The 25247-nt window shown below is 36.4% G+C and overlaps 2 protein-coding genes across 3 annotated transcripts in view; one reads left to right on the top strand and one right to left on the bottom strand.

Moving 5' to 3' along the window:
- The window catches only part of SCRN3 (secernin 3), a 36025-nt gene extending 25362 nt beyond the window's left edge, over positions 1 to 10663 (bottom strand). Inside the window, exons 1-5 of one of the 2 annotated variants that reach the window (XM_061202189.1) lie at positions 10582 to 10663; positions 8512 to 8681; positions 6208 to 6389; positions 5368 to 5567; positions 2458 to 2670 (exon numbers count right to left, since the gene is read on the bottom strand). In XM_061202189.1, coding sequence (XP_061058172.1) covers positions 2458 to 2670; positions 5368 to 5567; positions 6208 to 6389; positions 8512 to 8670 — 754 coding nt within the window. In that variant the 5' untranslated portion in view covers positions 8671 to 8681; positions 10582 to 10663. Of the gene's footprint in view, positions 1 to 2457; positions 2671 to 5367; positions 5568 to 6207; positions 6390 to 8511; positions 8682 to 10581 lie in introns of those variants that run through there. The other variant, XM_061202199.1, reaches the window with a different exon arrangement.
- Positions 10664 to 10695: 32 nt separating this feature from the next.
- Positions 10696 to 25247, top strand: part of CIR1 (corepressor interacting with RBPJ, CIR1) — a 38529-nt gene continuing 23977 nt past the window's right edge. The window contains exons 1-6 of the mRNA XM_061185146.1: positions 10696 to 10847; positions 15165 to 15259; positions 20715 to 20788; positions 21362 to 21372; positions 21460 to 21524; positions 21900 to 21948. Coding sequence (XP_061041129.1) covers positions 10776 to 10847; positions 15165 to 15259; positions 20715 to 20788; positions 21362 to 21372; positions 21460 to 21524; positions 21900 to 21948 — 366 coding nt within the window. The 5' untranslated portion in view covers positions 10696 to 10775. The remainder of the gene's footprint in view (positions 10848 to 15164; positions 15260 to 20714; positions 20789 to 21361; positions 21373 to 21459; positions 21525 to 21899; positions 21949 to 25247) is intronic.

Here is a 25247-nt window from a genome sequence, read left to right as displayed (position 1 = left end):
TGTGCAGTTCAAAATAATAACATATCTTACTGGACATGAATTGCATTTCTCTTCTATACTGCAAAAAACACTCAGTATAATGTAAATAGAACTTCTGCTTCCAACCATGACGGAATAGTAGGGTCTAGAATTACCCTCCTACTGTAGACAAACAGAAAACTGGACAAAATATATAAAACTGTTTTTGGATATTGGACAACAGGTAATGTAGGATTATGATCCCTGAGAGAAAGGAAACAAATAAAGTAAGCCCTACCATTGTGTTGACTCCAGGAGCTCAGTGTTGTTGGAGGCAATTTTCAGACAACAGTGCAGGGAGGGAGACCCAGACATAGCCCAAAGATCACTCTAAGTTGAGGAAACAGAGGTGGAAGTTCAGGGAGGTCAGGGTGGTAGAATTTGCAAAGCAGAGCACCAAAGAGGAATGAGCTACCTCTCAAAAAATTTCTAGCAACCTGTACAGAGGGTCCATTGAGCCTCTGGCTGAATACCAATTTGCACACACACATAGGGTGAAACTCCACAAGACCAAACAAAGAACAAATTATAAGGAAAGAGCAATTATTGGAAACTATGAGTTTTTAAAAACTCCATAAAGCTAACACAGGGCTGGGAATCTTTCGAGTTCCCACTAGCTGGAGTAAGAAGATCTCATTTAATACATAAGGCATTCAGCAGAGATCCCAGAAAGATCACATGCCTTTAGTGGGACTAAACTAGCCCTGGTATAATAGCTACTCTAGAGCCACCCTAGAAAAGCAAATAGGCCTAAAAGAGATGAAACTGTTCCCTAAATAATGAAATTAACTGATAAAACAAAGTCCAATACTCATTAAAGGAATAAAACAAAATCCAGAACTCAACGATTAAAATCTGCAATGTCCATCATCTAATCAAAAATTATTAAACATACGAATAAGCAGGAATATGTGACCCAAAACCAGAAGAAAATCAAATCAACAGAAACAGACGCAGAAATTACAGAGATAATGGAGTTAGAAGACAAGGATGTTAAAACAGCTATTATAAAACAGCTGTCTGCTAAATATGCTCAAGGATTTAAAGAAAAACATGAAGGTAATGAATAGAGAAATGAGAGATATACAAAAAGAACCAAATAGAACATGTAGAGATGAAAAATATAATAACTGAAATGAAAATATTACTAGGTGAGATTAACAGCATATTAGATAATGCAGAAGAAAAGATCAATGAACTTGAAGCCATAATAATAGAAACTATCCATAATAAATATAGAAACTACATCCTTTCATCTGAATGTCCATGTTTTTAATGGCAGTTACATGAAGATTCATTATAGCAGATTTCTCATCTGGATGGGAAATTTGAGTAAAATCTGAATATTTGTCATATATTCATAGAGACACAGGTATGCTGGAATTCTGCATACCTGTGGTTTGCAGGTTCCAAACCAGTTTGTTTCTCAACACAGCACAGGTAGCCTCAGCTGAGTCTACAAAATACATGTAGCTCAGAGTTCAGTCACTCACAAGAGAATGTACTGACCCATAGCCTGGGACAGCAGACAGCTCAATTCCAGGCTGGGACTCTGGGCATGGAGCAGAGTACTAATCTTAGTAACTAGTCCAGTTCCTGCTCCCCAAATAGGTCTTTCAGCTAGGCACCTACATTCTCATGGATGTTAAAACTAGCCTCTAAGGATGATATGTGGTCCACAATCCCCCCTTTGACACAGAGAGAAGGAGGACTGTATGGAGAAGAGACACCTCAAATCTTGCTGACTCTATGGGTTCTCTCTTCATTTTTGGTACCTAGTGATTTCCTCTTCTTGTGTTTAAACCTATCTATATATGTCCTTAATGTTTAAATATTTTATTCCACATTTCTAGAGTTTAAGAGTGGAAAGGGAGAATTCTTATATCTGCTCAGTTTGTCTTCTTGGCAAGTTATAGATATAACTTTTGAAATTAGAAAATAACCAATAAGGGTACTATCAAAAGATAAATGAAAGAAGCAGCAGCAATAGTCAAAGAAAACCATCTCCATGTTCCAATGAACTCTGAGAAGAAAAGTAATCCAAATTTGGCTTTAAGAATATTACTAAGAACTGAAAAAAGGGTTTGAGGATTGCAAATCTGAACTTGTCTTTCAGAAAGAATTATTACCGTCTCACAATTATATAGCACTTCACTCATCTCAAAAAACAGCTTACAGTATCACAATGTTTTCAGTTTTTTTTTCCTTTGGCTGTGCCACACGGCCTGCGGGATCCTAGTTCCCCGACCAAGAATCGAACCCGTGCCCCCTGCAGTGGAAGCACGGAGTCCCAACCACTGGACCACCAGGGAATTCCCTGTTTTCAGTTTTAATAAAACTATATCTTACTTAGAATAATTTTTCAAAAAACAGACTTTATTATACCCACATTATATTTACACGAAATACCATTTTCATTCTAATATTATTTAAAATTACCTTTATGTTTATTCAGAAGCTTGTAGCCTTCACAGTATCTGCCTGGAGAAATCATCATCTTGGCTGTGTCAAGATAAGAGTATGTTGCAGCAAAATCAAACTCCTTTTTACCATCCCACCAACCTTTCTGCTTAGCATAGCTTCTCATGTCAGGGTGCTCCCGATCAATCTTGGTTGTTATAGAAAGCTGATTAGAAATATTACGAACTCCCTCTATTTTCAAAGAAGAGAGGAAGGGAGAAGAAAAGTCATATTTAATGTAATATATCTATCTCTGTACATTATGATTCTTAATCATTATTTCAATGTAAATATAGGCTTCTAAATGTTGTACCATGTGCATCTATTTATTACATACTCAGATAAATTATTTTTTTAAATTAAACTTTTTATTTTGAGGTAATTATGGATTCACATGCAGTTGTAAGAATTAAAGAGAGAGCTATGCACCTTTACACCGTCTCCCCAAATGGTAACATCTTATATAATATCACAACCAAAATACTGGTATTTATACAGTCAAGGTACAGAATATCACAAGGATCACTCGTGTTGCCCTTTTATAGCCACACCCACTTGTCTCCCACGCCCACCGCTTCATTAACCCCAGGCAACCATCTGTTATCCATTTCTATAATTGTCATTTCAAGAAAATCATATAAATGGAATCATACAATATACAATCTTTAGGCTTTTTTTACTCAGTTTAATTCCCTAAAGATTATTCCAGGTTATTGTATGTATCAACAATTCATTCCTTTTTATTGCTGACTAGTATTCCATGTTATAGGCATTCTATGGTTTGTTTAAACATTCACAAGTTAAAGGACAGCTAGGTTGTTTCCAGTTTTTGGTATCATGGGAAAAGCTGCTCTAAAAATTCATGTACAGGTTTTTGTGTGCATTTAAGTTTTATTTCTCTGGGATAAATGCATAAGATTGCAATTGCTGCACTGTATAATAGTTGCATATTAAGGTTTTTTTTTAACTGCCAAACTGTTTTCCAGAGTGACTATACATTCTTATTAGCAATGTACCATCCTCCACATTCTCACTAGCATTTGGGAGTGTCATTTAAAAATTTTTAGCCATTCTGATAGAGGTAGAGTGGTATCTCACTGTGGTTTTAGTTTGCATTTCCCTAATGGCTAATGACGTTGAACATCATTTCACGTGCTTTTGTGACATGTGTATATCCTTTTAGGTGAAATGTCTCTTCGTGTCATTTGTCTTTTTACTGTTGAGTTTTGACAGTTCTTTATATATTCTGGATATTAGTCTTTTATATGAATTACTGTTTAAAAAATAGTCATAAGTAAGTTTAGAACAGAAATATAAGGCTTCTAAAAATATCATGGCACTAAGTTATAACAAAATTTTCAACTAAAATACAAAACAGAAGAAACAATAAAAGTCTGTTCTAAACAGATCAGAATAAATGAAATAGATCATGATAAATGAAAATTAATAACATTTTACAACAGATTTAGAATGATAGTCTGCCAAGTAGAAATCAATTTAATTACTCTAATGAAATCATACTTGGGATATTCTTACTTAAGTCATGATAGAATCAAAATAGACTTAAGTCATGATAGAATCAAAGACAGAGAAGAGGAATTTTCCATCGAGTAGATAATTCCCTATAGTTAAACTACTTAGTTCTTGGGCTAATTTAGTAATAGGAAGAGAAACAAGTTGGCAAAGTTAATCTACAATTGGTTAATCAGACTCAGTGAAGGTGTTTGTTTTGGATGGCTCGGTGGGGCTCTCTTTTTCAACAGAATTCGTTTTTCTCTTGGATGTAGCACACTTGACAAAATAAAAAGTAATTAATGGTATAATCAGGCCAATTATCACAATAATAAAAAGAGTCTAAATTCGGTTTTGTGTATTAATAAACATATATGCAAAATATAAAATAAAATGTCCATCAAAACAACTGTCAATGACCTGTTTTGAAAAATAACATACAAATCCTCCAAAGGTAGCTCAAGGCTACCTTCATGAAGACTTCCCAAATTTCTCCAGCTCACGATGACTTTTCCTTTCTCTAAATGTTCATAGCATATATGTGTGTGTGTCATTCACTTGCCATTTAATATTTTCACATGTGTATCTTATCCCCCCTGTAAAACTATGAGATCCAGGAGGTAATTACACAAGAAGTACATGATCATGCTTAAGCACAAGGTTGTACTCTAGTGAAAGAATACTGAACTGAGAGTCAGGATGGAAAGATTTAAATACTAAGTCTCTCATTCACTGCCTTGAGTAAATCATTTCATATCTCTGGATTCCCTCACTTGAAAAATGAGAGGAATATATGGTTACAAAGAAATCAAGAAAAAAAAAAAGCAAAGCATTCTAAAACAATCAACTGTGTTATTTACTCAATGACATCAAATTTTTATACTTTACTATTGTATCAATATATTCTTTCTAACGACTAAACCCACAGTCACCAATCCCCAATAACACTACCCTGTCCTCACCTCCATATCCACACATGATAAAATTTTTGAGTTCAGCCCAAAGTTAAAACAGGAAAAAATGGTAAAGAAATGGTTTCACTTCATAAAAAAGTGAAAAAGGGGAGGGGTTTAAAAAAAGTGAAAAAGTACTATAAAACAGCCAAGAGCTACTACTGCACAGAAAATATATACAGGTTATATGAAATTAATATCATATATATTGAAAAGAGATAACACCACCTTTTCCTCTTTTTCAAGAAAGCCCTTTATAGTGCTCTTTCAATGTATGTTCTTTCAAATTTTTTCATTTCCCCTTCAGTTTTCGCCTTCATTGCATTGGAGTATAAATCTTGAAAAACAATTAAATGCAATGTCTGCAACTAAGAGGTTTTTTATTAATTGTAAAACAAATTAAATCATGAAAAGTTGTCCATACCTTGTACTTTTTCTGCTGCCCAGTACTTCCCTGCAGTCTCCAGAACCCAGGCTTCATTCCTATCAGCTATCAGGAAACTGTTGTGATAGCTAAATACCATCCTGCCCTCTGAACAATTTCCACCCTGGCCATATTTTTCTAATAAATCAACAATGACATTGAGGGCTTTTTCAGCTGTATCAGCTCTTTCAAGACCAAGTCTAAAATAAAAATATTAAAGTTCTCAGATTAAAATAAATTTCCATTATGTTTCTTAAATAATTTCATGCACATGAGATTTTGTGTTTATATTCCAAGTAAAAATCCTTTCACGTTAACAGATACACTGAAATCCAACTTCTAAACTATTCCTTGTGAAGTAGTGAAGTCAGTTTGGAATCATGAAAACAAAGATTTGGAGTCTAAACTATTCCTTGTGAAGTAGTGAAGTCAGTTTGGAATCATGAAAACAAAGATTTGGAGTCAAAAAGATCATCGTTCAAATTCCAACTTGGTAGTTTATTGGCAAATCACTTTATCTCTGAACCTTAGGTATCTCATCTGTAAAATTAGGATAATAATAATATCCCATAAGGTGACTGTGAGAATTAGTTACAGTCTGATAAAGTAAGTTAGGTACTTCCAATGAATCATAATTTTCAACTCCTTCCCTTCTCCTAATGAATGATATTCGAGAGTCTTGAAATTGCATGCCTGTATTCTGAAGCATTTTTAACACAAACTATAAAGTATCAAAGTCCAAAAAATGAAAAAAAGAGGGAAGATAAAACATGTTAAGAGTTACAACAAATTTTAAATCTAGACAAGTTCTACAGTGCAAAAATATAACAAAAAAATAACCTGACAAGGTCCATGCCCAGTAGTGCCTCTTCATCACAAACTTCTTCTCTTCCCCATACAGCTTCATTCCCAATGCAAACTCCATGCTCATTGGCTCCCATTTCTGCCCCCCATAACCAAGCTGGGCGACTAAGGACAATAGCATATGTTTCAGGAACTTGATCAATTTCTATGTAAGTACACTGTAGAGAAAGTCATAGCAACAACAGTAAAACCAAAAAAGAAAAGTTATCAAAGTCTAGAATCTTAAAATCCATCAGAAGACATGACGATTATGAAAGAGATTAAAACTAAATTGAAAATTTCAATAATAGAGGCATTACGCTTAAAACATATTCAGAATTGTCCCTAGAGCATTTATTCATTCAGATATTTGCTAAGCATCTCCTACGATAAAGCACTCTGCTAAGAGATATATTGGTTTCAAAGATGAATCAGATGCAGATCTTGCTGTCAAGAAACTAAGACTTCTATATTACCTAAGATACAATGAAATATAAAGTATAAAGACTATGAAGAAAAGTGAAGATGGGGTGCTAATGGAAGCTCAGGAAAGGGATAGTTTCTAGTTGTGGAATCTAGAAACATTTTGTAGAGAAAGATGTATCTGAGTTGAAGTGTAAGGAAACAGATCTCAAACTCAATGTCCAGTGTTTCTTGATTGGTGATGTAAGTTCCATATGGTAGCCCTTAAATACACAGATGCCCATGTCACATGTGGGAATCACCGAATATGTCCACAGCAGTGAAAAGAATGAGAACCACTGGCTTAGAGGATAGGTGAGACTTAAATATGAAGAGATAAAATACAAACGGATCCAAGGGACATCCCTGGTGGCGCAGTGTATAAGACTCCATGCTCCCAGTGCAGGGGGCCTGGGTTCGATCCCTGGTCAGGGAACTAGATCCCACATGCATGCCGCAACTAAGAGTTCGCATGCCACAACTAAGAGTTTGCACGCCACAACTAAGAGTTTGCACGCCAAAACTAAGGTGCCCACGTGCCTCAACTAAGGAGCTGATGAGCTGCAACTAAGGAGCCTGCCTACCGCAACTAAGACCCGGTGCAACCAAATAAATAAAAAATAATTAAAAAAAGAAATGGACCCAAGATGAATAAATAATCTCAGCAAAAGAAAAAAATTGGCCTAGTAAAGTCAGTCCTCCACACACACAGGTTCCACGTCCACAGATTCAACCAAACACAGATTGAAACTATTCCGGAAAAAAAAACATTCCAGAAAGTTCCAAAAAGCAAAACTTGAATTTGACACTTGCTGGCAACTATTTAGACAGCATTTACATTGTATTTACAACTATTTACATACCATTCACATTGTACTATAAATAATCTAGAGATAATTTAAAGTTTACGGGAGGATGTGCATAGGTTATACGCATTTATATGCTATTTTATATAAGGGACTTAAGCATCAAAGGATTTTGATATCCTAGGGGCTCCTGGAACCAATCCCCCACGGATGTGGAGGAACAACTGTATAAATAAAATGTCTAATATTTAATATATTTTGGTATTAGAATATCAATAAAAAGGAATCTAAAAAATATATAACTTAGGAATAAAAGCATAGAATGAAATTTTTACTTTAAGTTCCATGCTAAATGGATTTTTTTAATAAAAAATTTAAAGGATCCTTTAATTGACCTGTATACTATCAAATGACTGCATAAATTGCATAGTGTTGACAGTGTTACCACTGGATCAAAAAACCTTTTTTGATGATAAAATTGTTACTTCCAGAGTCTGGAATGACTTTTCCTATTCTACACCAATCAGAATCCTTTTTGCCCATCAAACTCCAGCTGAAACCCCAACTCTTGGTGAAGCCTTCCTTAATTCCTAGTCTGAATTACTTGCTTCTCCACTGATGTCACAACTTGCTGCCCTTACTTAAATTTAGCATTTAAACCATCCTTTTTTACAATGCAGTTAGTTACATACACATCCTATTCCTCTACTAGACTCTAAGCTCCTGGAAGACAGAACTAGTCTTGACAGCAGGCTTTAAATCCCTTTGCCCTATTCGACATGCTTGCATATGGTAAGCATTCAAATATCTGATCAAAGAATTAACAATTCTTATTATTGTTATTTCAGCTTCCTCCAAATCATTGAAATTAAAGACCAGAAGTCTAGTTCTGATTCAAATTATTTTTCAAACTTAAATTCTTAAGTTTTTAACTTCTATAGCCTCTGCCAAATGGCTAGCTAATGATTTTTAAAAACCTGTTTATGATATTTTTAAAGAAAAATATTGCTAACAAAACATGCATTTCACCTACCTTAAGATGTTTCTTCAGGTTGTCATGAACTGCAGCAGGAAAATAAACTACCTCCTGTACTTCATCACAGGGTCTATCTGAATTTTTTCCAAAAATAATCCTGTTATTAACTGTTGCTGGAGGTAGTGCCACAAAAGTGTCACAGGAACAAGGTTCCATTTTTTTTTAAACTAAAAATCATATGGAAGATTCAAAATAAAAAGAAAAGCATTTTTAGTATATACAAAACAAAGAGTTTTACTTGATGACCAGGGTATATTACTGCCATATCTAACATAGGATACTCATTAAAGTTTCAAATTTCGTATCAGTAAGAAAATGACTTGGGAATGAATCTAGTACTACAAGATTTAGTAAGACAATGGGAATGACAAGTACCTTCTTCTAGTTTATAGGTCAAATTTACTCTCTAAGCTCTTTCTCTCCTGAAGTCTTCCTTGAATCTCCTTTCACTATTTCCATATTTGGGAACACCTGTACCTAGCTCTACTGTTACAAAGACCATATTTGTGTATATATGTCTTCTTAGTGGACAGTGAGATCCTTGAGAGCTGAGAGTATGTCTTATTAATCTTTGTATTCTCATCACTGGAACTTATGGAAAAGTCACAGTATTATATACCCAGTGTTTCCTCAAAGGCGGGAAGAAGGGGTCTCTTTTGAACTGGTTACAATACTAATAAGACTGAAATTTTGAAACAGACTCACAGAATCGGACAAATACAAAAACATGTCAATAAAATTCCAAATTGTTGTTATTTCCAGGAAGACGTTCACATTCAACTTGTGAATCCTGATTGTATAATTTAATATCAAGATCATGTCTTCATTTGTAATTTGGAAAATCTTAAATCCTCAATTTAGTAGAATTTGTTTGCTTCCAGAATGGCACATTGTTTTAGAGTTTCAGATTTAAATGTAATAAATGATTCATTCAAAAGAAAACAAAATGACTCAAGTAAGAAAGAAACAACTTCAGCCTGAAACACCTAAGGGTTTTTCTTTTTTACTCAATGATGGAAACAGAGCGGTCACCATTGCTTCTGTTCTTTTCCGTGTGAATTTCAACCTTTATATCCTAGATCGCCTTCTATTTGTGTTCCAAAGCTAATTCCACCACTACCTAACTTTGGCAGGCTATTTAATCTCTGTCTAAGTCTCCTGCCTCATCGGTAAATATCTCGGGGGCTGTTATGAGAATTTAAAAAGACAGTGTGTAAAGCGTTTTTCAGTTCTTAGAACATATCAGACACAAAGCTGTTACTGTTACTATTCGTCAGAAGAGTCAATTTCTTACAAAAGGCTTATTCTTGACGACACGCTCACCCCCTCCCGCGAGAGGATTTGGTTGGTGAATCCCCTCAGCAGTAGCAGCCACGTCCACTCAAAACCGTGAAGTTTCAAGAGCCATCAAGCTTCAATGGGTGATCTGAGCTAACTGCGGTAATAAGGAAAGCTAAGGAAACATGCCACCTAGTTAAGAAGACACCTAGCCCATTTAGGAGGGGAAGCCTTGAGAGCCTTTACTAACTCCTAAAATGTATTCGTCATTTAACAAATGTTCATGAATATCTTTCTGCACCAGGCACCGTACTGGTAACAAAATAGAATCCTCGCTCCTTTGGAGTTGACATTCTACTTTATATGCTTTAGTTCACCAAGCGGTTTCAGACACATCACATCGTTCGATCCTCACAAACGTGCTACAGTTAGGGCAAGAATTACTACTTTAGCAACACAGATGGAAAAAGTTGGTTTAGAAAAGTTTATGTAACTCGAAATGGAGTTCACAGAGTAAAGGGCTCGGACTTCAAACACCTCCTTGCAGATAAGCCGCCACCAAGCCCGCACTCCGCACCCAAACTGGCTGCACCCAAATGTGGCTGCACTCAAACTTCAGCCCGCGCCGCGACCCGGACCCCTCCCAGGAGCCCCTCCCAGCAGCCCCCCCCCCAGGAGCCCCTCCCAGCAGCCCCTCCCAGGAGCCCCTCGGCCCCGCCGCGCCGCAGTTCCCGACTTCCCGCTTCCAACAACTACTATGCTCGCCCCACCCCCGTGCACGCCCCTCACCTGGCCTCCGAGGGGCCCAAAGTGAAAGGAGGAAGAGGCGAAAAGGGAGCGGCAGAGGCGCTAATTGCCGGAAGCTGTCCCTTTTGACCCCGGAAGTTCCCTCTGCCACGGCAGGCGTAGTTCCGGTTAGGCGGCAGAGATTGTTTACGTTGCTCTCAGATCTAGCGGCTGCCTTCCCCAGCTCAGGCTCCAAAATGGGAAAATCCTTCGCCAATTTCATGTGCAAGAAGGACTTTCATCCTGCCTCCAAATCCAACATCAAAAAAGTGAGTACGGGGAGCAGGCCCTTGGCGCCTGGGTTCCCAGGGGTTCCTGGAGGTGAGAGTGGTGGTGTCTCTGGGATCCCTGGGACAGTCGCCTCTTCTCCATGCCTAAAGCCCTGGCGTTCTCGTCCCTTCCCCGCTGGCCCTCGACGTTTATTCTGTTGTACATCAGCCAGGAGACGGGCGGCTCTGTGTGCTCTTTCGGTTTTGTCAGCTAGAATGTAAATCTTTAAGATATGAAGACCGATAACCGGCTTCCTCATAACTTCCCGCAGCAGATTCTGATGTTGTCTTTTCGAATCCCAGAGATCACGGCTTCTGAGCTCTGCTGTCCTGTACAAAGAAGACTCCCTGTCTATTTAAGATAGATCTTAAAAGGGAAATAAAGTCACACCTTGCTTACTCTTTTTATCCCACTTGATCATGTACCGTCTGTCTGGTGACCTCATTGAACTTTGGCTTTTTAAATAACCACTTACGGGTCTACTACGTCCAGTACAGAAAAACTGTGTTGAATATTATAGTAGTGGAAAGCAGAATGGTGAGGTAGGAGGAGTATGAGCATTGAAACCAGACCTAGATTCTGTTTTTCCAGCACAGTCACTTTTAGCCCTGAGACCTTACACAAAATATTTAATGTCCCTGATCCTCAGTGTCCTAATCTATAAGTTAAGAATGATTAGTATCAGTTGCCTTGACTTGTGAAATTGTTATGAGGACTAAATAAGATGGTGTAGATAAAGACTTTGAAACAAGTACCACCACCTAGCACTCTGCCCAACACATAAAGGGAGTGCTCAATAAAATGTTAATTGCCCTACACACACCCTTATCCTTAGCCTGCTCCTAAAATACAGGTGGTAACAAGAGTTTCATCCCTGGCCCATGTCTTGCTTATTCTGTATGCTTTCCCAAACAATCACAGCCAATTTTATAGTTTTAACCACCCCTTATTTACTCCTGACTCTCAAATCTACAGTGCGAGATCTTTCCCCTTAGCTGGAGGCACCTGAAGACAACTATATACTAGACAGTTTCATCTTGATATCGTACAGGCATCTCAAACTCAACATATTTGAAATGGAATTTACCTTTTATCCTAAATCTGCTCTTCTTTTTATACTTCCTGTTCTCATATCAGTAGGAAATACAGGTAGTAACACAACCCTTCATCCAGTCACCCAGGCCAGAGACTCAGGATTCGTCCTTTCCCATCACTCCTTTATCTTGTCAGCTAATAATTTCTGTTGGTCTTACGTCTCAGATATCTGTTGAATCCATGTCTCCTCCTTGTCACTACTGCCTGTATCTTAGCTTAGACCCTCATCATCTTTCACCTAGACAGTTATATTTCCTAACTGGTTTTTCTGCTGCCAGTCTTGACCCCTCTCAAATCCATTCTCTACCCATCTAGCCATCAGAATAATTATTTTTTTATTTAGCAGTTTTATTGAGGTATAATTCACATACCGTACGATCACCCATTTAAAGTGTTCAATTCAGTAGTTTTTAGTATATTTATGAATTTTATCATCACCACAAAAGTTCTAAAAGATTTTCATCACCCCCCCCCAACCCCGCTTAAACCCATATCTATTAACAGTCACTCCCCATTTGTCCTTAATCCTTCCCCCTCCCCAGCCCTAGTCAACCACTAATCTGCTTTTTGTTTCTGTGGATTTGCCTATTCTGGACATTTCATATAAATGGAATCATGCAATATGTGATTTTTTTGTGACTGCCTTCTTTCACTTAGTATAATGTTTCAGAGTTCATGTTGTAGAATGTATCAGTATTACATTCCTTTTTATTGCTGAATAATTCCATTATATGGATATAGCACATTTTATTTATCCATCATTTGATGAATATTTGGGTGTTTCCATAGAGTAGTCATTTTAAAGCGCAACTCTGATTTCTTCTGGCTCCTTATTAAAATACTACAGGATTAAGTCCAGGTAACCAGGCTCCAGTTTATTTTTCCTTCTTCATGCCTTACTGCTATTCTCCCACCATAGATTTTATACTCCGGTAAAATCAAGCTACTTAATTCCTGTTTTACACTTTTGGATCTTTGTCTGAGTTGTTCCCTCTGCTGGTAATATCTTACCCTGTTTTTCCCTTGGCAAAATTTTGATACGCTTCAAAATCCTGTTTAACATGTATGAAGCTACTTGTGTAACAGGGTTATTTATTGCAGCTGAGTTTGTAATAGTAAAAGATTGGAAATTTCTTAATGCCCATCAGTACAGCAGGAGATTGGTTAAATGAATGGTGGTGTAGTCCCACAAAAGAATGATATTCTTCAGCACCCCATCCTCCAGAAAACAAGAAAGTGTTTTGTTTACTGATCTGGGAATGATCTTCATGGTATAGAATTTTATTTTATACATATTCTCTGTGTACAGCATATTGTATATATATGCTGTATATGTTACCATTTATGAAAAGTGATCAAAAAATGCATGTGTGTATATTATATTATGTATATTATGTGTATGTCCATGTGAACATCTTTGGAAGGATATACAAAACAGGAATAATATTGGCTACCTGTGAATATAGTTACTTCATTTAAAAAATAAAGAACTTCTAAAAACCAAAACTTGGCTATAAAGCATTCCATTATACCAGCCTTCTTCCTTGCCCGCTAGAACACTGTCTTGTTCTATTTCTTCATGTTGAACATATTCTGTTCCAAATATCAATTTTTATTGTTACTATTTTTTTTCCCAGCTGAGGATTTATTGGCGTAAATGCAACCATATAAAAACATAAGTTATGAAAAACACAGTCACCGTGTGCCCCCCTCCCCCGCCCTCAGCCCAGGCCCAAATATTGTTACTGTTTATTTACACAATTCCTGTCTTTTTTATTATGAAATATGTTAAACATACGGAAAAGTTAGTATGATTTTCTATTAGATTCTGAGCATTTTGTAGGCAAGAATATGTTTTACTACTTTTTATTCTAGTTCATCATAAATATTCATGTATTTAAGCTCTTGAGCAATTGAGACTAGTAAAATAACTTTGTAAAATCTAAAGCTTTAAATAAATGGTAGTTATTGTTAGAAGTAATATGTTAATCATTAGAATGTTATTATTAATATATTATTTGACCAGGCAATGACACCTTGCATTTTTCTATTGCAACTGTTTGCATTTTGAGCTACAGTGAAAATTCCAAACATGTGCCTTTTACTGCCCATCCCAAGTGTAGACTTTTCTTCTACTATAACGTTATATTGGTTATGGCATGTATATTATGTTATGAAGGCAGTGGAAGAAACTTTCAGAAAGTTATACCAAAAGAAATTTCTGGTATATCTGTCCCTGAAGGGTTCTCTTTTCATTTCTATTTTTGCTTTTATCTCCATATTAATCTCAGATTATGGTGCCCATAGAAGCTTCCTATCTGAGCACTATTAAATACTGATAACTACTGTTTTGCATCTAAAATTGAATAATGGCAGTCTTGTCCCCCATCCTTCTCCCCACACTTATCTGCCCCCACCTACATTTAATAATTATAATTTTATCAGTGTAAGTATTTTTCCTTGAATTTACCTTCTTAAAACTTAGCTTGTTGGGAGAGAGAGTTTTGCCTTGCTGTTTATGTTGAATGGTTATCAAAAATTTTGTCCTTTACTTTATAGGAGGTGGGAAGTCACTGATACCTTTTAAACCTGGAAGTAACATGATTAAATATCCTTGCATAAGTTGTGTGGGCTTTTTACCTTCACCACTTTTACGATTCTGAGAATTTCACATAGGGACGCATTCAGCCTGTGGTGGTGGTGCCCTTGAGCAACTGCAGGACGTCAGATGCATCTCTTTGATTCCTCTCTTGTCTCTTCCCTTTTTTCTACAACTACCTTTCATCTCCTTTCCTTTTTTTCTCCTATTTGTCTTCCGTTTCTCCTCTCTTGGGGTGTCATTGACACCCACTGGCATCCATGGGCACCGTTTAACCTTACTGGTTGTGCCCTGTATGTTTTTTGGACTAGACATATTCCATGTAGAGAGATGGTCGTTCTCATCTCTGAAACAACAGAGGGACTGAATGCAAGAAGCAGTTGTACCCCAAGTGCTCAGCGTGGTTCTCAAGTTTGACATTTTTGCCTGAAAGTTTAGGTGTTTTGAATGATTATATTTAAGGACTTGTATAAAAGCACAAATCAGATTTTCAACTGTTGTTTTGTGATAATGACATTATGACCAAAATAGATGATGTTGTAAACTATATACAATAGCATTTTATATTTTATTATAAAAGAGAGCAAACTTCCTACTTAAGTTTTGTACTTTACTAATTTAGGTATGGATGGCAGAACAGAAAATATCATATGATAAGAAGAAACAAGAAGAATTAATGCAACAATATCTTAAAGAACAAGAATCATATGATAATAGGTAAGAAATTCCACTATGCTGGTGTTTTTAGAATAGTCAATTGCATGAGAATATCCTTTACTGAATGAAATATTAAATTAGCTTTATTGAATTGAATGCCCCAATGATAGGATTGTATTCCCTGTGAACTGTCTTTACTCTCATATTGATAGATGGGCACTTTTTCCAACCTTACCCATAATTCACATAAAATATTGATTGATGTGACTCCACATACAGTTTATAGGGAAGTCCCAACTTATACGAAACTTAGAAGAAAAATAAATGTCTATACTTGAACTACTGAGGCCTCTTACAAAGATATTTCTTCAACATACACTGAAATGAAAAGGTGCACAGGACAGCTTCAAGAAGTAAATTGAAGTGTCTCTACTTGACCTGCGTGTCATTGTTCTGTTAATGGCAGGATCAGAGCTAGAGTTCTTCATTGGTTTACTACGGTACGGTACCTGCCCTTTAGCTATTGTCATTTATGTTTGTATTTGCAGGTCTAACTCTGAAGCTGATTTCTCTTGGTTAATCAAGCGAATGAATAGTGGTGCTTTAGTTAGATAAGTCATATTTTCTCTTCCACTCAGTCGTATATTTCATCAAAACATGGAACTTAAGCGAAGTAATACTAAACTATTACTAAATACTCTCTTTAAAATATAGTATATGAGAGCAAAATTAAAGAAAATGTTTAGTTTAATTAAGTACTTTTCTCACTCATTTATTTAATCTGATTAACTTTTATTGAGTGCCTACTTCATGTAAGACAACAAATGGTGTTGTAGTGGCCTATAAAATTGTGATGCATAGTTTCTCTCTACCCCCAAGAAAATCTAATAAGGGATATGTACATACATATAGTTCAAGGCTGAAAGTAATAACTGATTGAAAACACACTTTATAAAAACTGTGGCATGCTAGCATAAGAAAATAATTCCATTTGGGATAACAAGGTAAGACTTCATAAAAGAGGTGACATTTAAGCTGAACTGTGAAGAATGGTAAGGATTTAGATCTTTGGTTCTCAACTGAGGGCCATTATTGCCCCCAGGAGACATGCGGCAATGTTTGGACACATTTTTTTTTTTTTTAATTTATTTTTGGCTGTGTTGGGTTTTCGTTGCTGCGCGCGGGCTTTCTCTAGTTGCGGTGAGTGGGGGCTACTCTTCGTTGCAGTGCATGGGCTTCTCATTTTGGTGGCTTCTGTTGTGGAGCACGGGCTCTAGGCAGGCGGGCTTCAGTAGTTGTGGTGCATGGGCTTCAGTAGTTGTGGCTCACGGGCTCTAGAGCACAGGCTCAGTAGTTGTGGCGCACGGGCTTAGTTGCTCCGCGGCATGTGGGATCTTCCCAGACCAGGGCTCGAACCTGTGTCCCCTGCATTGGCAGGCAGATTCTTAACCACTACGCCACCAGGGAAGTCCACATTTTTTTTTTTAATTAAAAAAAAAAATTTATTTATTTATTTTGGCCGCGTCTGGTCTTAGTTGCGGCATGTGGGATCTTCATTGTAGCATGTGGGATCTTTCGTTCCGGCGTGTGGGCTCTAGAGCATGCAGGCTCCGTAGTTGCAGTGTGCCAGCTCTCTAGTTGTGGCGCGCGGGCTTTAGAGCGCACAGGCTTAGTTGCCCTGTGGCATGTGGGATCTTAGTTCCCCGACCAGGGATAGAACCTGTGTCCCCTGCTTTGGAAGGCGGATTCTTAATTACTGGACCTCCAGGGAAGTCCCTGGACACATTTTTTGATTGTCACAACTCAGGGGTTGGGTGATAACAGCACCTAGTGGGTAGATTCTAGGGATGCTGTAAAACAGCCTACAGTGCACTCAAAGAATGATCAAGTCCAAAATGTCAATAGCACTACCGTTGAGAGACCGTGATTTACATATAGTAAAAGCTTATTAAAGATGATCACGGTGGGAAGATGGAGAGGATGTTCAGGAAACAGCCAATATAGTTGAGTTACACCAATGAAGAGATAGTGGAGGTGGAAATATTTGAAGCTATGCACATATCCTGAACTTTGCCCACTGATGTCAGTATTCATTGATAGATCTTGCCTGCATCAGTTATTACTGTGGTATTCTAATAGTGATTTTCTATTTCAGTCCCTCTACATTGTTTAATTTGAATTTTTCTGGAAAGAGGATTTTTCCCTTTCCCTCACTTATTTATTTAATCATTTATTCCTATCAGCATGGACTCAGATATTTATTTAATCAGTTATAATCTAATACTCTTATTTATATTTTTGTTCAAATTGTTCCAGTTTTGGCCTTTGCCTGCTCTGTCAGCTTGACTCCTATGTCCATTTAACATGCCCCATCCTTTTTAAAAAAAAAAAAAAATTCTTCCTGGCACTACAAGATCGTCAAAAATTTGTCTTTTATTTTTCCCTGCTCCAGCATTGGAATCAACCTGGTTCCTTTTATTAGAGAAAGATATTTACAAACCAGGATGTGGACACTAGGTGTGTTCATTGCTTTTAGGTTTGTTTGTTTGAATTTATGAGTATATAAAAGCAAATTTATGAGTATTTGGAGTGATTTGCTACAGTTTTCTTTTTTCCTCATTCAGAAGTATTGTCCTTGATAGCCAATTCTGTTTCTTAGTACTCTATTTTTTTCCCTTTTAAGTTTTTAACTGTCCTAGATGTTTCTTAATGTTTGTGGATATTGATCCCTACATACTTTTTTTTAAAGATGACAATCACATTTATTATTCTGACTGGATAAATAAAAGGATGTCCAAAAATCTGTACATTTCACTCTGCTTAGAGTCAACAGCAAAAAAAAAAAAAAAAAAAAAGAATCTGTACAGGTTTTTAGTTGAAGTTAAAACAGAAATGCCAATATCATAGCTTTTCCTTTTATTTTGTATACCTGTTGAGTTTTGCACAAAATGAAATTGATATTCCAGTTTTGATTTTGTTATTTTCGTTTCAATATAAATGAAATGCTTTTTCGGGGGTGGGAATATATAAAACAAAATTTGCCATTTTTAAGTGTGCAGTTCAGCGGCGTTAATTACATTCACAGTGTTGGTACCATTACCACTGTCTATTTCCAAAATTTTTTTCATTACCCCAAATAGAAACTCTATACCCGTTAAACAATAACTCCATTCCCCCTCCCTCCAGCCCCTGGTAAACACTATTCTTCTTTCTGTCTCTATGAATTTGCCTATTCTAGGTATACCATATAAGTGGCATTACACAACATTTGTCCTTTTGTGTCTGGTGTACTTCACTTAGTATAACATGTTCAAGTTTCATCCATATTGTAGCATGTATCACAGCTTATTCCTTTTTATGGCCAAATAACATTCCATTGTATGTGTATACCACAGTTGGTCTACCCATTCATCCATCAGTGGACACTTGAATTGCTTCTACCATTTGGCTGTTTTGAATAATGCTGCTATAAACATTGGCATACACATATTGTTCAGCTCCCTATTTTCAGTTCCTTTGGGTATTACCTAGGAGTAGAATTGCTGGATCATCTGGTAATTCTGTGTTTGGCTGTTGAAGAACCACCCAACAGTTTTCCATAGGGGCTGCACCATTTTACATTCCCACCAGCAATGCAGTTTTTCCACATCCTTGCCAACATTTGTTATTTTCCTTTTTTTTTTTTTTTTTTGATAATAGGCATCCTAATGAGTACAACATGATATCTCATGGTTTTAATTTACATTTCCCTAATAACTAGTGATGTTGAGCTTTTCATGTGGTCCATTTTAATTTTTTAAATGGTGTTAATTTAATATAAGATATAATTTATACACTTTAAAGTATATGTTGGTTTTAAGTGTATTTATAGAGTTTGGAGCCATCACCATAACTCATTTCAGAACATTTTCATCATCCGAAAAAGAAATCTTGTACCCATTAGCAGTCACTCCCCATTCCCACACCCTGTGCCCCCTAATACCTCTCAGCTCTAAGCAACCACTAATTTATTTGTCTCTATAGAGTCACCTATTCTGGAAATGTCATATAAATGGGATCATATAATATGTGGTCTTTTGTGATTGGCTTCTTTCATTTAATATAATTATTTAAAATTTAAAAATTAAAAATTTTAAAATGTATTTTAAAAAACATTTTTTTCAGTGTTTTTGAAGTTCATCCATGTTGTAGCATGTGTCAGTAGTTCATTCCCTTTTATTGCTGAATAATATCGCACTGTATAGAGGTAGATCCTGTCATCCTTTTGCCCTCTTCTTCTTTTACAATTCTTTGTAAACACCAGTGGAAATAAAAAGTGAGGAACTATAATCATGTAGGCTATCCTTTGTGATAGCCTTTTCCAAATAAGAGGAAATTCTGTTCACTCTTTAGCCTTTTTCTTTATAATCAGTACTTTACTTGGATCTTATGAATTAAAACTTTAACTTGACCATTCATTCAATTTGTAGCAGAGCTTTTTTTCTAAAAAGCACAGCATATCTCTCTAAACAGAACCCAAACAGGGAACTTTTCGTGTTAAAACAGAAATGATAAAAAACAAAATGAGGGGCTTCCCTGGTGGTGCAGTGGTTAAGAATCCGCCTGCCAACGCAGGGGACACGGTTTCGAGCCCTGGTCTGGGAAGGTCCCACATGCCGCAGAGCAGCTAAGCCCGTGCGCCACAACTACTGAGCCTGCACTCTAGAGCCCGCGAGCCACAACTGCTGAAGCCTGCGCGCCTAGAGCCCGTGCTCCACAGCAAGAGAAGCCACAGCAACGAGAAGCCCGCACACCACAACGAAGAGTAGCCCCCGCTCACTGCAACTGGAGAAAGCCCGCACGCAGCAGCGAAGACCCAATGCAGCCAAAATAAATAAATAAACAAAATAAATAAATTTATTTAAAAAAAGGAAAGAAAATGATTTTTAAGATGCAGCAGTCCATCATAGTAATTAACCTGTTGTAGATTATCTTTAAACTATTCTCTCTTCATTGGCCTCGCTAAAGAATTTGATTCTCTTATTGCCTTTGACTCTTTTAAGAATTAATTGGATTTGCCTTCCTAAAGAAATTCCAGAGAGACTCATTTTTCTAGAACTGTTTGATTCCTCACAATTAAGAAAAAATGTTGGCACTATTTAACTTAATTCCAAATTTGTGTTGGCGTATAGGATTTCAAAGTTGTCCCTATTTCCACAGCATTTCAAAGTTTAAGAAAAGCATGTGAGGGGAAGCATGGCATTTTTTCCCTCATTTCAGTTGGGAGGGCCGGGATCTCTCAGGTAATGAGAAAGTCTCAGAATTTACAACTAGTTACTAAAGAGGCAGTACTGTTGGAATTTCCAATCAGATATTTCAGATGTCACCTAATCAGTGGAGTAAACTTCTGGAACTTTATCTCTAATAAATATATTTTATCCTAATTCCCTTAGGATTTAGGGGTATGGAGGGACAGTTTTTCTGTAATTTTTTCCTCCTACAAAAAATTGCTAACTTTATGTCTTGTTTTATTTAGATTGCTTATGGGAGATGAACGTGTAAAGAATGGCCTTAATTTCATGTATGAGGCTCCACCAGGGGCTAAAAAAGGTACTCGGTCATTTCCTTTTTTTAAGTCTTTGATGTGTTTGCAACTAAAGATTGAGAACTGTTATGACAGACATTTTTTAGAAGTTGCTCTTCATCTTTTAAAATTGCTATTATTTCTGTAAAATAATTTTTTAAAATACTACAATCAATACAGTAGAATAAATACTAAAAATATTTGTCTAATCTAGTAATAATTTCATGACTTGTCCTTTGGGGAGGAAAATAATCTTAACATCACCAGAAGTACATTTATTCTTTTATAATTTGTGTATTTAGTCCTTCTTACTGAGTATACTTGTAAATACAAAGCGTAATATTCACTGTCAATGGAAAATATAAAAATTTAAAAACTAGAAATAAATGTGCTTATTAAATACTATCTCTTATTCACTGTTTTTTATCCTTCAGTGATTTGAATTTTATCTTAAGAAAAAAAGTCAAACTAATACATTCTTACAAGTTACAATTAAATACCATGATATCATAGTGTCGTATATGATAGAAGAGTTTCATGTTGAAGTTTTTAACTTGACCTACCTTTTTTTCCTCCCATGTTTTTGATATGCAATCAAGAAAACAAAGAGGTAAAGTACTATTTTCTATGTTTGGATTTATTTGCAATAGATTGTAATTTTATGGAAAAATTGAAAGACATTAATAAATGTTTTTAGAAAGAAGAAACAGAAGGAGAGACCGAATACAAATTTGAATGGCAAAAAGGGGCCCCACGAGAAAAGTAAGAGCTGGTTTTCTTTTAAGATAAAATGTGTATCATTAAATTTATCTAATATCCCATCTTATGTTGCCTTTTTATTCATTAGAGAAAGCAACTAATGTGAAAAGTTATTTTTAGTGATTTGTCTTATGCAACTCATTTGCTTGATTATAGTCTTTAGTTCTATTTTTATATTTTTCATTTTTTTAAATCACAGATCATCAGACTGGATACTTAATAATGAAGTGGTGTTTGGAAATACTAAATAGATTTTATGGTTCTATTTATTTATTGAAGTTGTACATTTCATAATTTACTCAGAACTATAAAACTATTTTTAGTTTACTTATTAAATTATTCTTAATATTGCGTTTGTACATTTTCTCTCCTTAACAGATATGCCAAAGATGACATGAACATCAGAGATCAGCCCTTTGGTATTCAGGCAAGTGACACATATTTATACTGTAAGAATAAGTTTTTTTTATAAACACTTCTTTATACTGTTGTCCAAAAGGTATTTAAGCTGAAAAGGGGCTCTGTGGTTTCTATTTGTATCAGATAATAGAAGGACTAGGAGGGAAAATATTAGATGTACTAAACTGATAAAAGATAGGATTCAAAGTTTTGTTGTGAGGGTTATAATGATAATGGTCTCTGTGGTTTTCAAGGAATTTGGAGAATTAGCTCAAGGTAAAAAAAATATATAAAACTGTCTGGAACCAGAACAAACTATCATCAGAGGGCCAGGTCCTTGTTATAAATAACATTTTTTTGAACACTGCCTTACTTATTCATTTACATATTACTGCTATAATGGCAGAGTTGAGTAGTTGCAACAGAGACCTTTGGCCCCATAAACCCTATAATATTTGCTATCTGGCCCTTTACAGAAAAAGTATGCCAGCCCCTGGTTTAGGAAATTGAAACCTCAAAGGTTAATTTTTTAAAATGAGAGGATTTAACATGAGACCATGACATCATTCTTTTTTGGTATTTTACCATTTCTTTTTGGATGACATTGTTTTATTGCCACAAAGTAACACACAAAAAGAAACAGGAGGGACTTCTCTGGTGGTCCAGTGGTTAAGAATCCGCCTTCCATGCAAGGATTCTTCAATATACGCAAATCAATCAGTGTGATACACCATATTAACAAATTGAAGGATAAAAACTATATGATAATCTCAGTAGATGCAGAAAAAGCTTTTGACAAAATTCAACGCTGATTTATGATAAAAACTCTCTAGAAAGTAGGCATAGAGGGAACCTACCTCAACATGATAAAGGCCATATATGACAAACCCACAGCCAACATCGTTCTCAATGGTGAAAAACTGAAACCATTTCCACTAAGATCAGGAACAAGACAAGGTTGCCCACTCTCACCACTGTTATTCAACATAGCTTTGGAAGTTTTAGCCACAGCAATCAGAGAAGAAAAAGAAATAAAAGGAATCCAAATCTGAAGAGAAGAAGTAAAACTGTCACTGTTTGCAGATGACATGATACTATACATAGAGAATCCTAAAGATGCTACCAGAAAACTGCTAGAGCTAATCAATGAATTTGGTAAAGTAGCAGGATACAGAATTAATGCACAGAAATCTCTTGCATTCCTATATACTAATGATGAAAAATCTGAAAGAGAAATTAAGGAAACACTCCCATTTACCATTGCAAGGAAAAGAATAAAATACCTAGCAATAAACCTACCTAGGGAGACAAAAGACCTGTACTCAGAAAACTGTAAGACACTGATGAAAGAAATTAAAGATGATACAAACAGATGGAGAGATACTATGTTCTTGGATTGGAAGAATCAACATTGTGAAAATGACTATATTACCCAAAGCAATCTACAGATTCAGTGCAATCCCAATCAAACTACCAATGGCGTTTTTCACAGAACTAGAACAAAAAATTTCACAATTTGTATGGAAACACAAAGACCCCAAATAGCCAAAGCAATCTTGAGAAAGAAAAATGGAGCTGGAGGAATCAGGCTTCCTGACTTCAGACTATATGACAAAGCTACAGTAATCAAGACAGTATGGTACTGGCACAAAAACAGAAACATAGATAAATGGAACAGGATAGAAAGCCCAGAGATAAACCCACGCACATATGGTCACCTTATCTTTGATAAAGGAGGCAAGAACATACAGTGGAGAAAAGACAGCCTCTTCAATAAGTGGTGCTGGGAAAACTGGACTGCTCCATGTAAAAGAATGAAATTAGAACACTTCTTAACACCATACACAAAAATAAGCTCGAAATGGATTAAAGACCTAAATGTAAGGCCAGACACTATAAAACTCTTAGAGGAAAACATAGGCAGAACACTCTATGACATAAATCACAGCAAGATCCTTTTTGACCCACCTCCTAGAGAAATGGAAATAAAAACAAAAATAAATGGGACCTAATGAAACTTAATAGCTTTTGCACAGCAAAGGAAACCATAAACAAGACGAGAAGACAACCCTCAGAATGGGAGAAAGTATTTGCAAATGAAGCAGCTGACAAAGGATTAATCTCCAAAATTTACAAGCAGCTCATGCAGCTCAATATCAAAAAAACAAACAACCCAATCCAAAAATGGGTAGAAGACCTAAATAGACATTTCTCCAAAGAAGATATACAGATTGCCAACAAACACATGAAAGAATGCTCAACATCACTAATTATTAGAGAAATGCAAATCAAAACTACAATGAGGTATCACCTCACACCAGTTAGAATGGGCATCATCAGAAAATCTACAAACAACAAATGCCGGAGAGGGTGTGGAGAAAAGGGAACCCTCTTGCACTGTTGGTAGGAATGTAAATTGATACAGCCACTGTGAAGAACAGTGTGGAGGTTCCTTAAAAAACTAAAAATAGAACTACAGTATGACCCAGCAATCCCACTACTGGGCATATACCCTGAGAAAACCATAATTCAAAAAGAGCCATGTACCACAGTGTTCATGGCAGCACTATTTACAATAGCCAGGACATGGAAGCAACCTAAGTGTCCATTGACAGATGAATGGATAAAGAAGATGTGGCAAATGTATACAATGGAATATTATTCAGCCATAAAAAAGAAACGAACTTGAGTTATTTGTAGTGAGGTGGATGGACCTAGAGTCTGTCATACAGAGTGAAATAAGAAAGAGAAAAACAAATACCGTATGCTAACACATATATATGGAATCTAAAAAAAAAAAATGGTTCTGATGAATCTGGGGCAGGACAGGAGTAAAGACGTAGATGTAGAGAACTGACTTGAGGACATGGGGAGGAGGAAGGATAAACTGGGACGAAGTGAGAGAGTGGCATTGACATATATATACTACCAAATGTAAACTAGATAGCTAGTGGGAAGCAGCTACGTAGCACAGGGATGTCAGCTCGGTGCTTTGTGACCACCTAGAGGGGTGGGATAGGGAGGGTGGAGGGAGACTCAAGAGGGAGGGGATATGGGGATATATGTATACATATAGCTGATTCACTTTGTTAAACAGCAGAAACTAACACAACATTGTAAAGCAATTATACTCCAATAAAATGTTAAAAAAAAAAAAAGAATCCGCCTTCCAATGCAGGGGACACGGGTTCGATCCCTGGTTGGGGAACTAAGATCCCACATGCTGCGGGGCAAGTAAGCCCACGCACTCTAGAGCCCGCATGCCACAACTAGAGAGCCAACACGCTGCAACAACTGAGCCCGCACACCACAACTGGAGAGAAGCCC

The sequence above is a fragment of the Eubalaena glacialis genome, chromosome 1 (genome assembly GCF_028564815.1).
Source record: "Eubalaena glacialis isolate mEubGla1 chromosome 1, mEubGla1.1.hap2.+ XY, whole genome shotgun sequence".
NCBI lineage: Eukaryota > Metazoa > Chordata > Mammalia > Artiodactyla > Balaenidae > Eubalaena > Eubalaena glacialis.
Note: the sequence above shows the minus strand (reverse complement) of the source record. Positions and strands in the feature narration are given on the sequence as shown.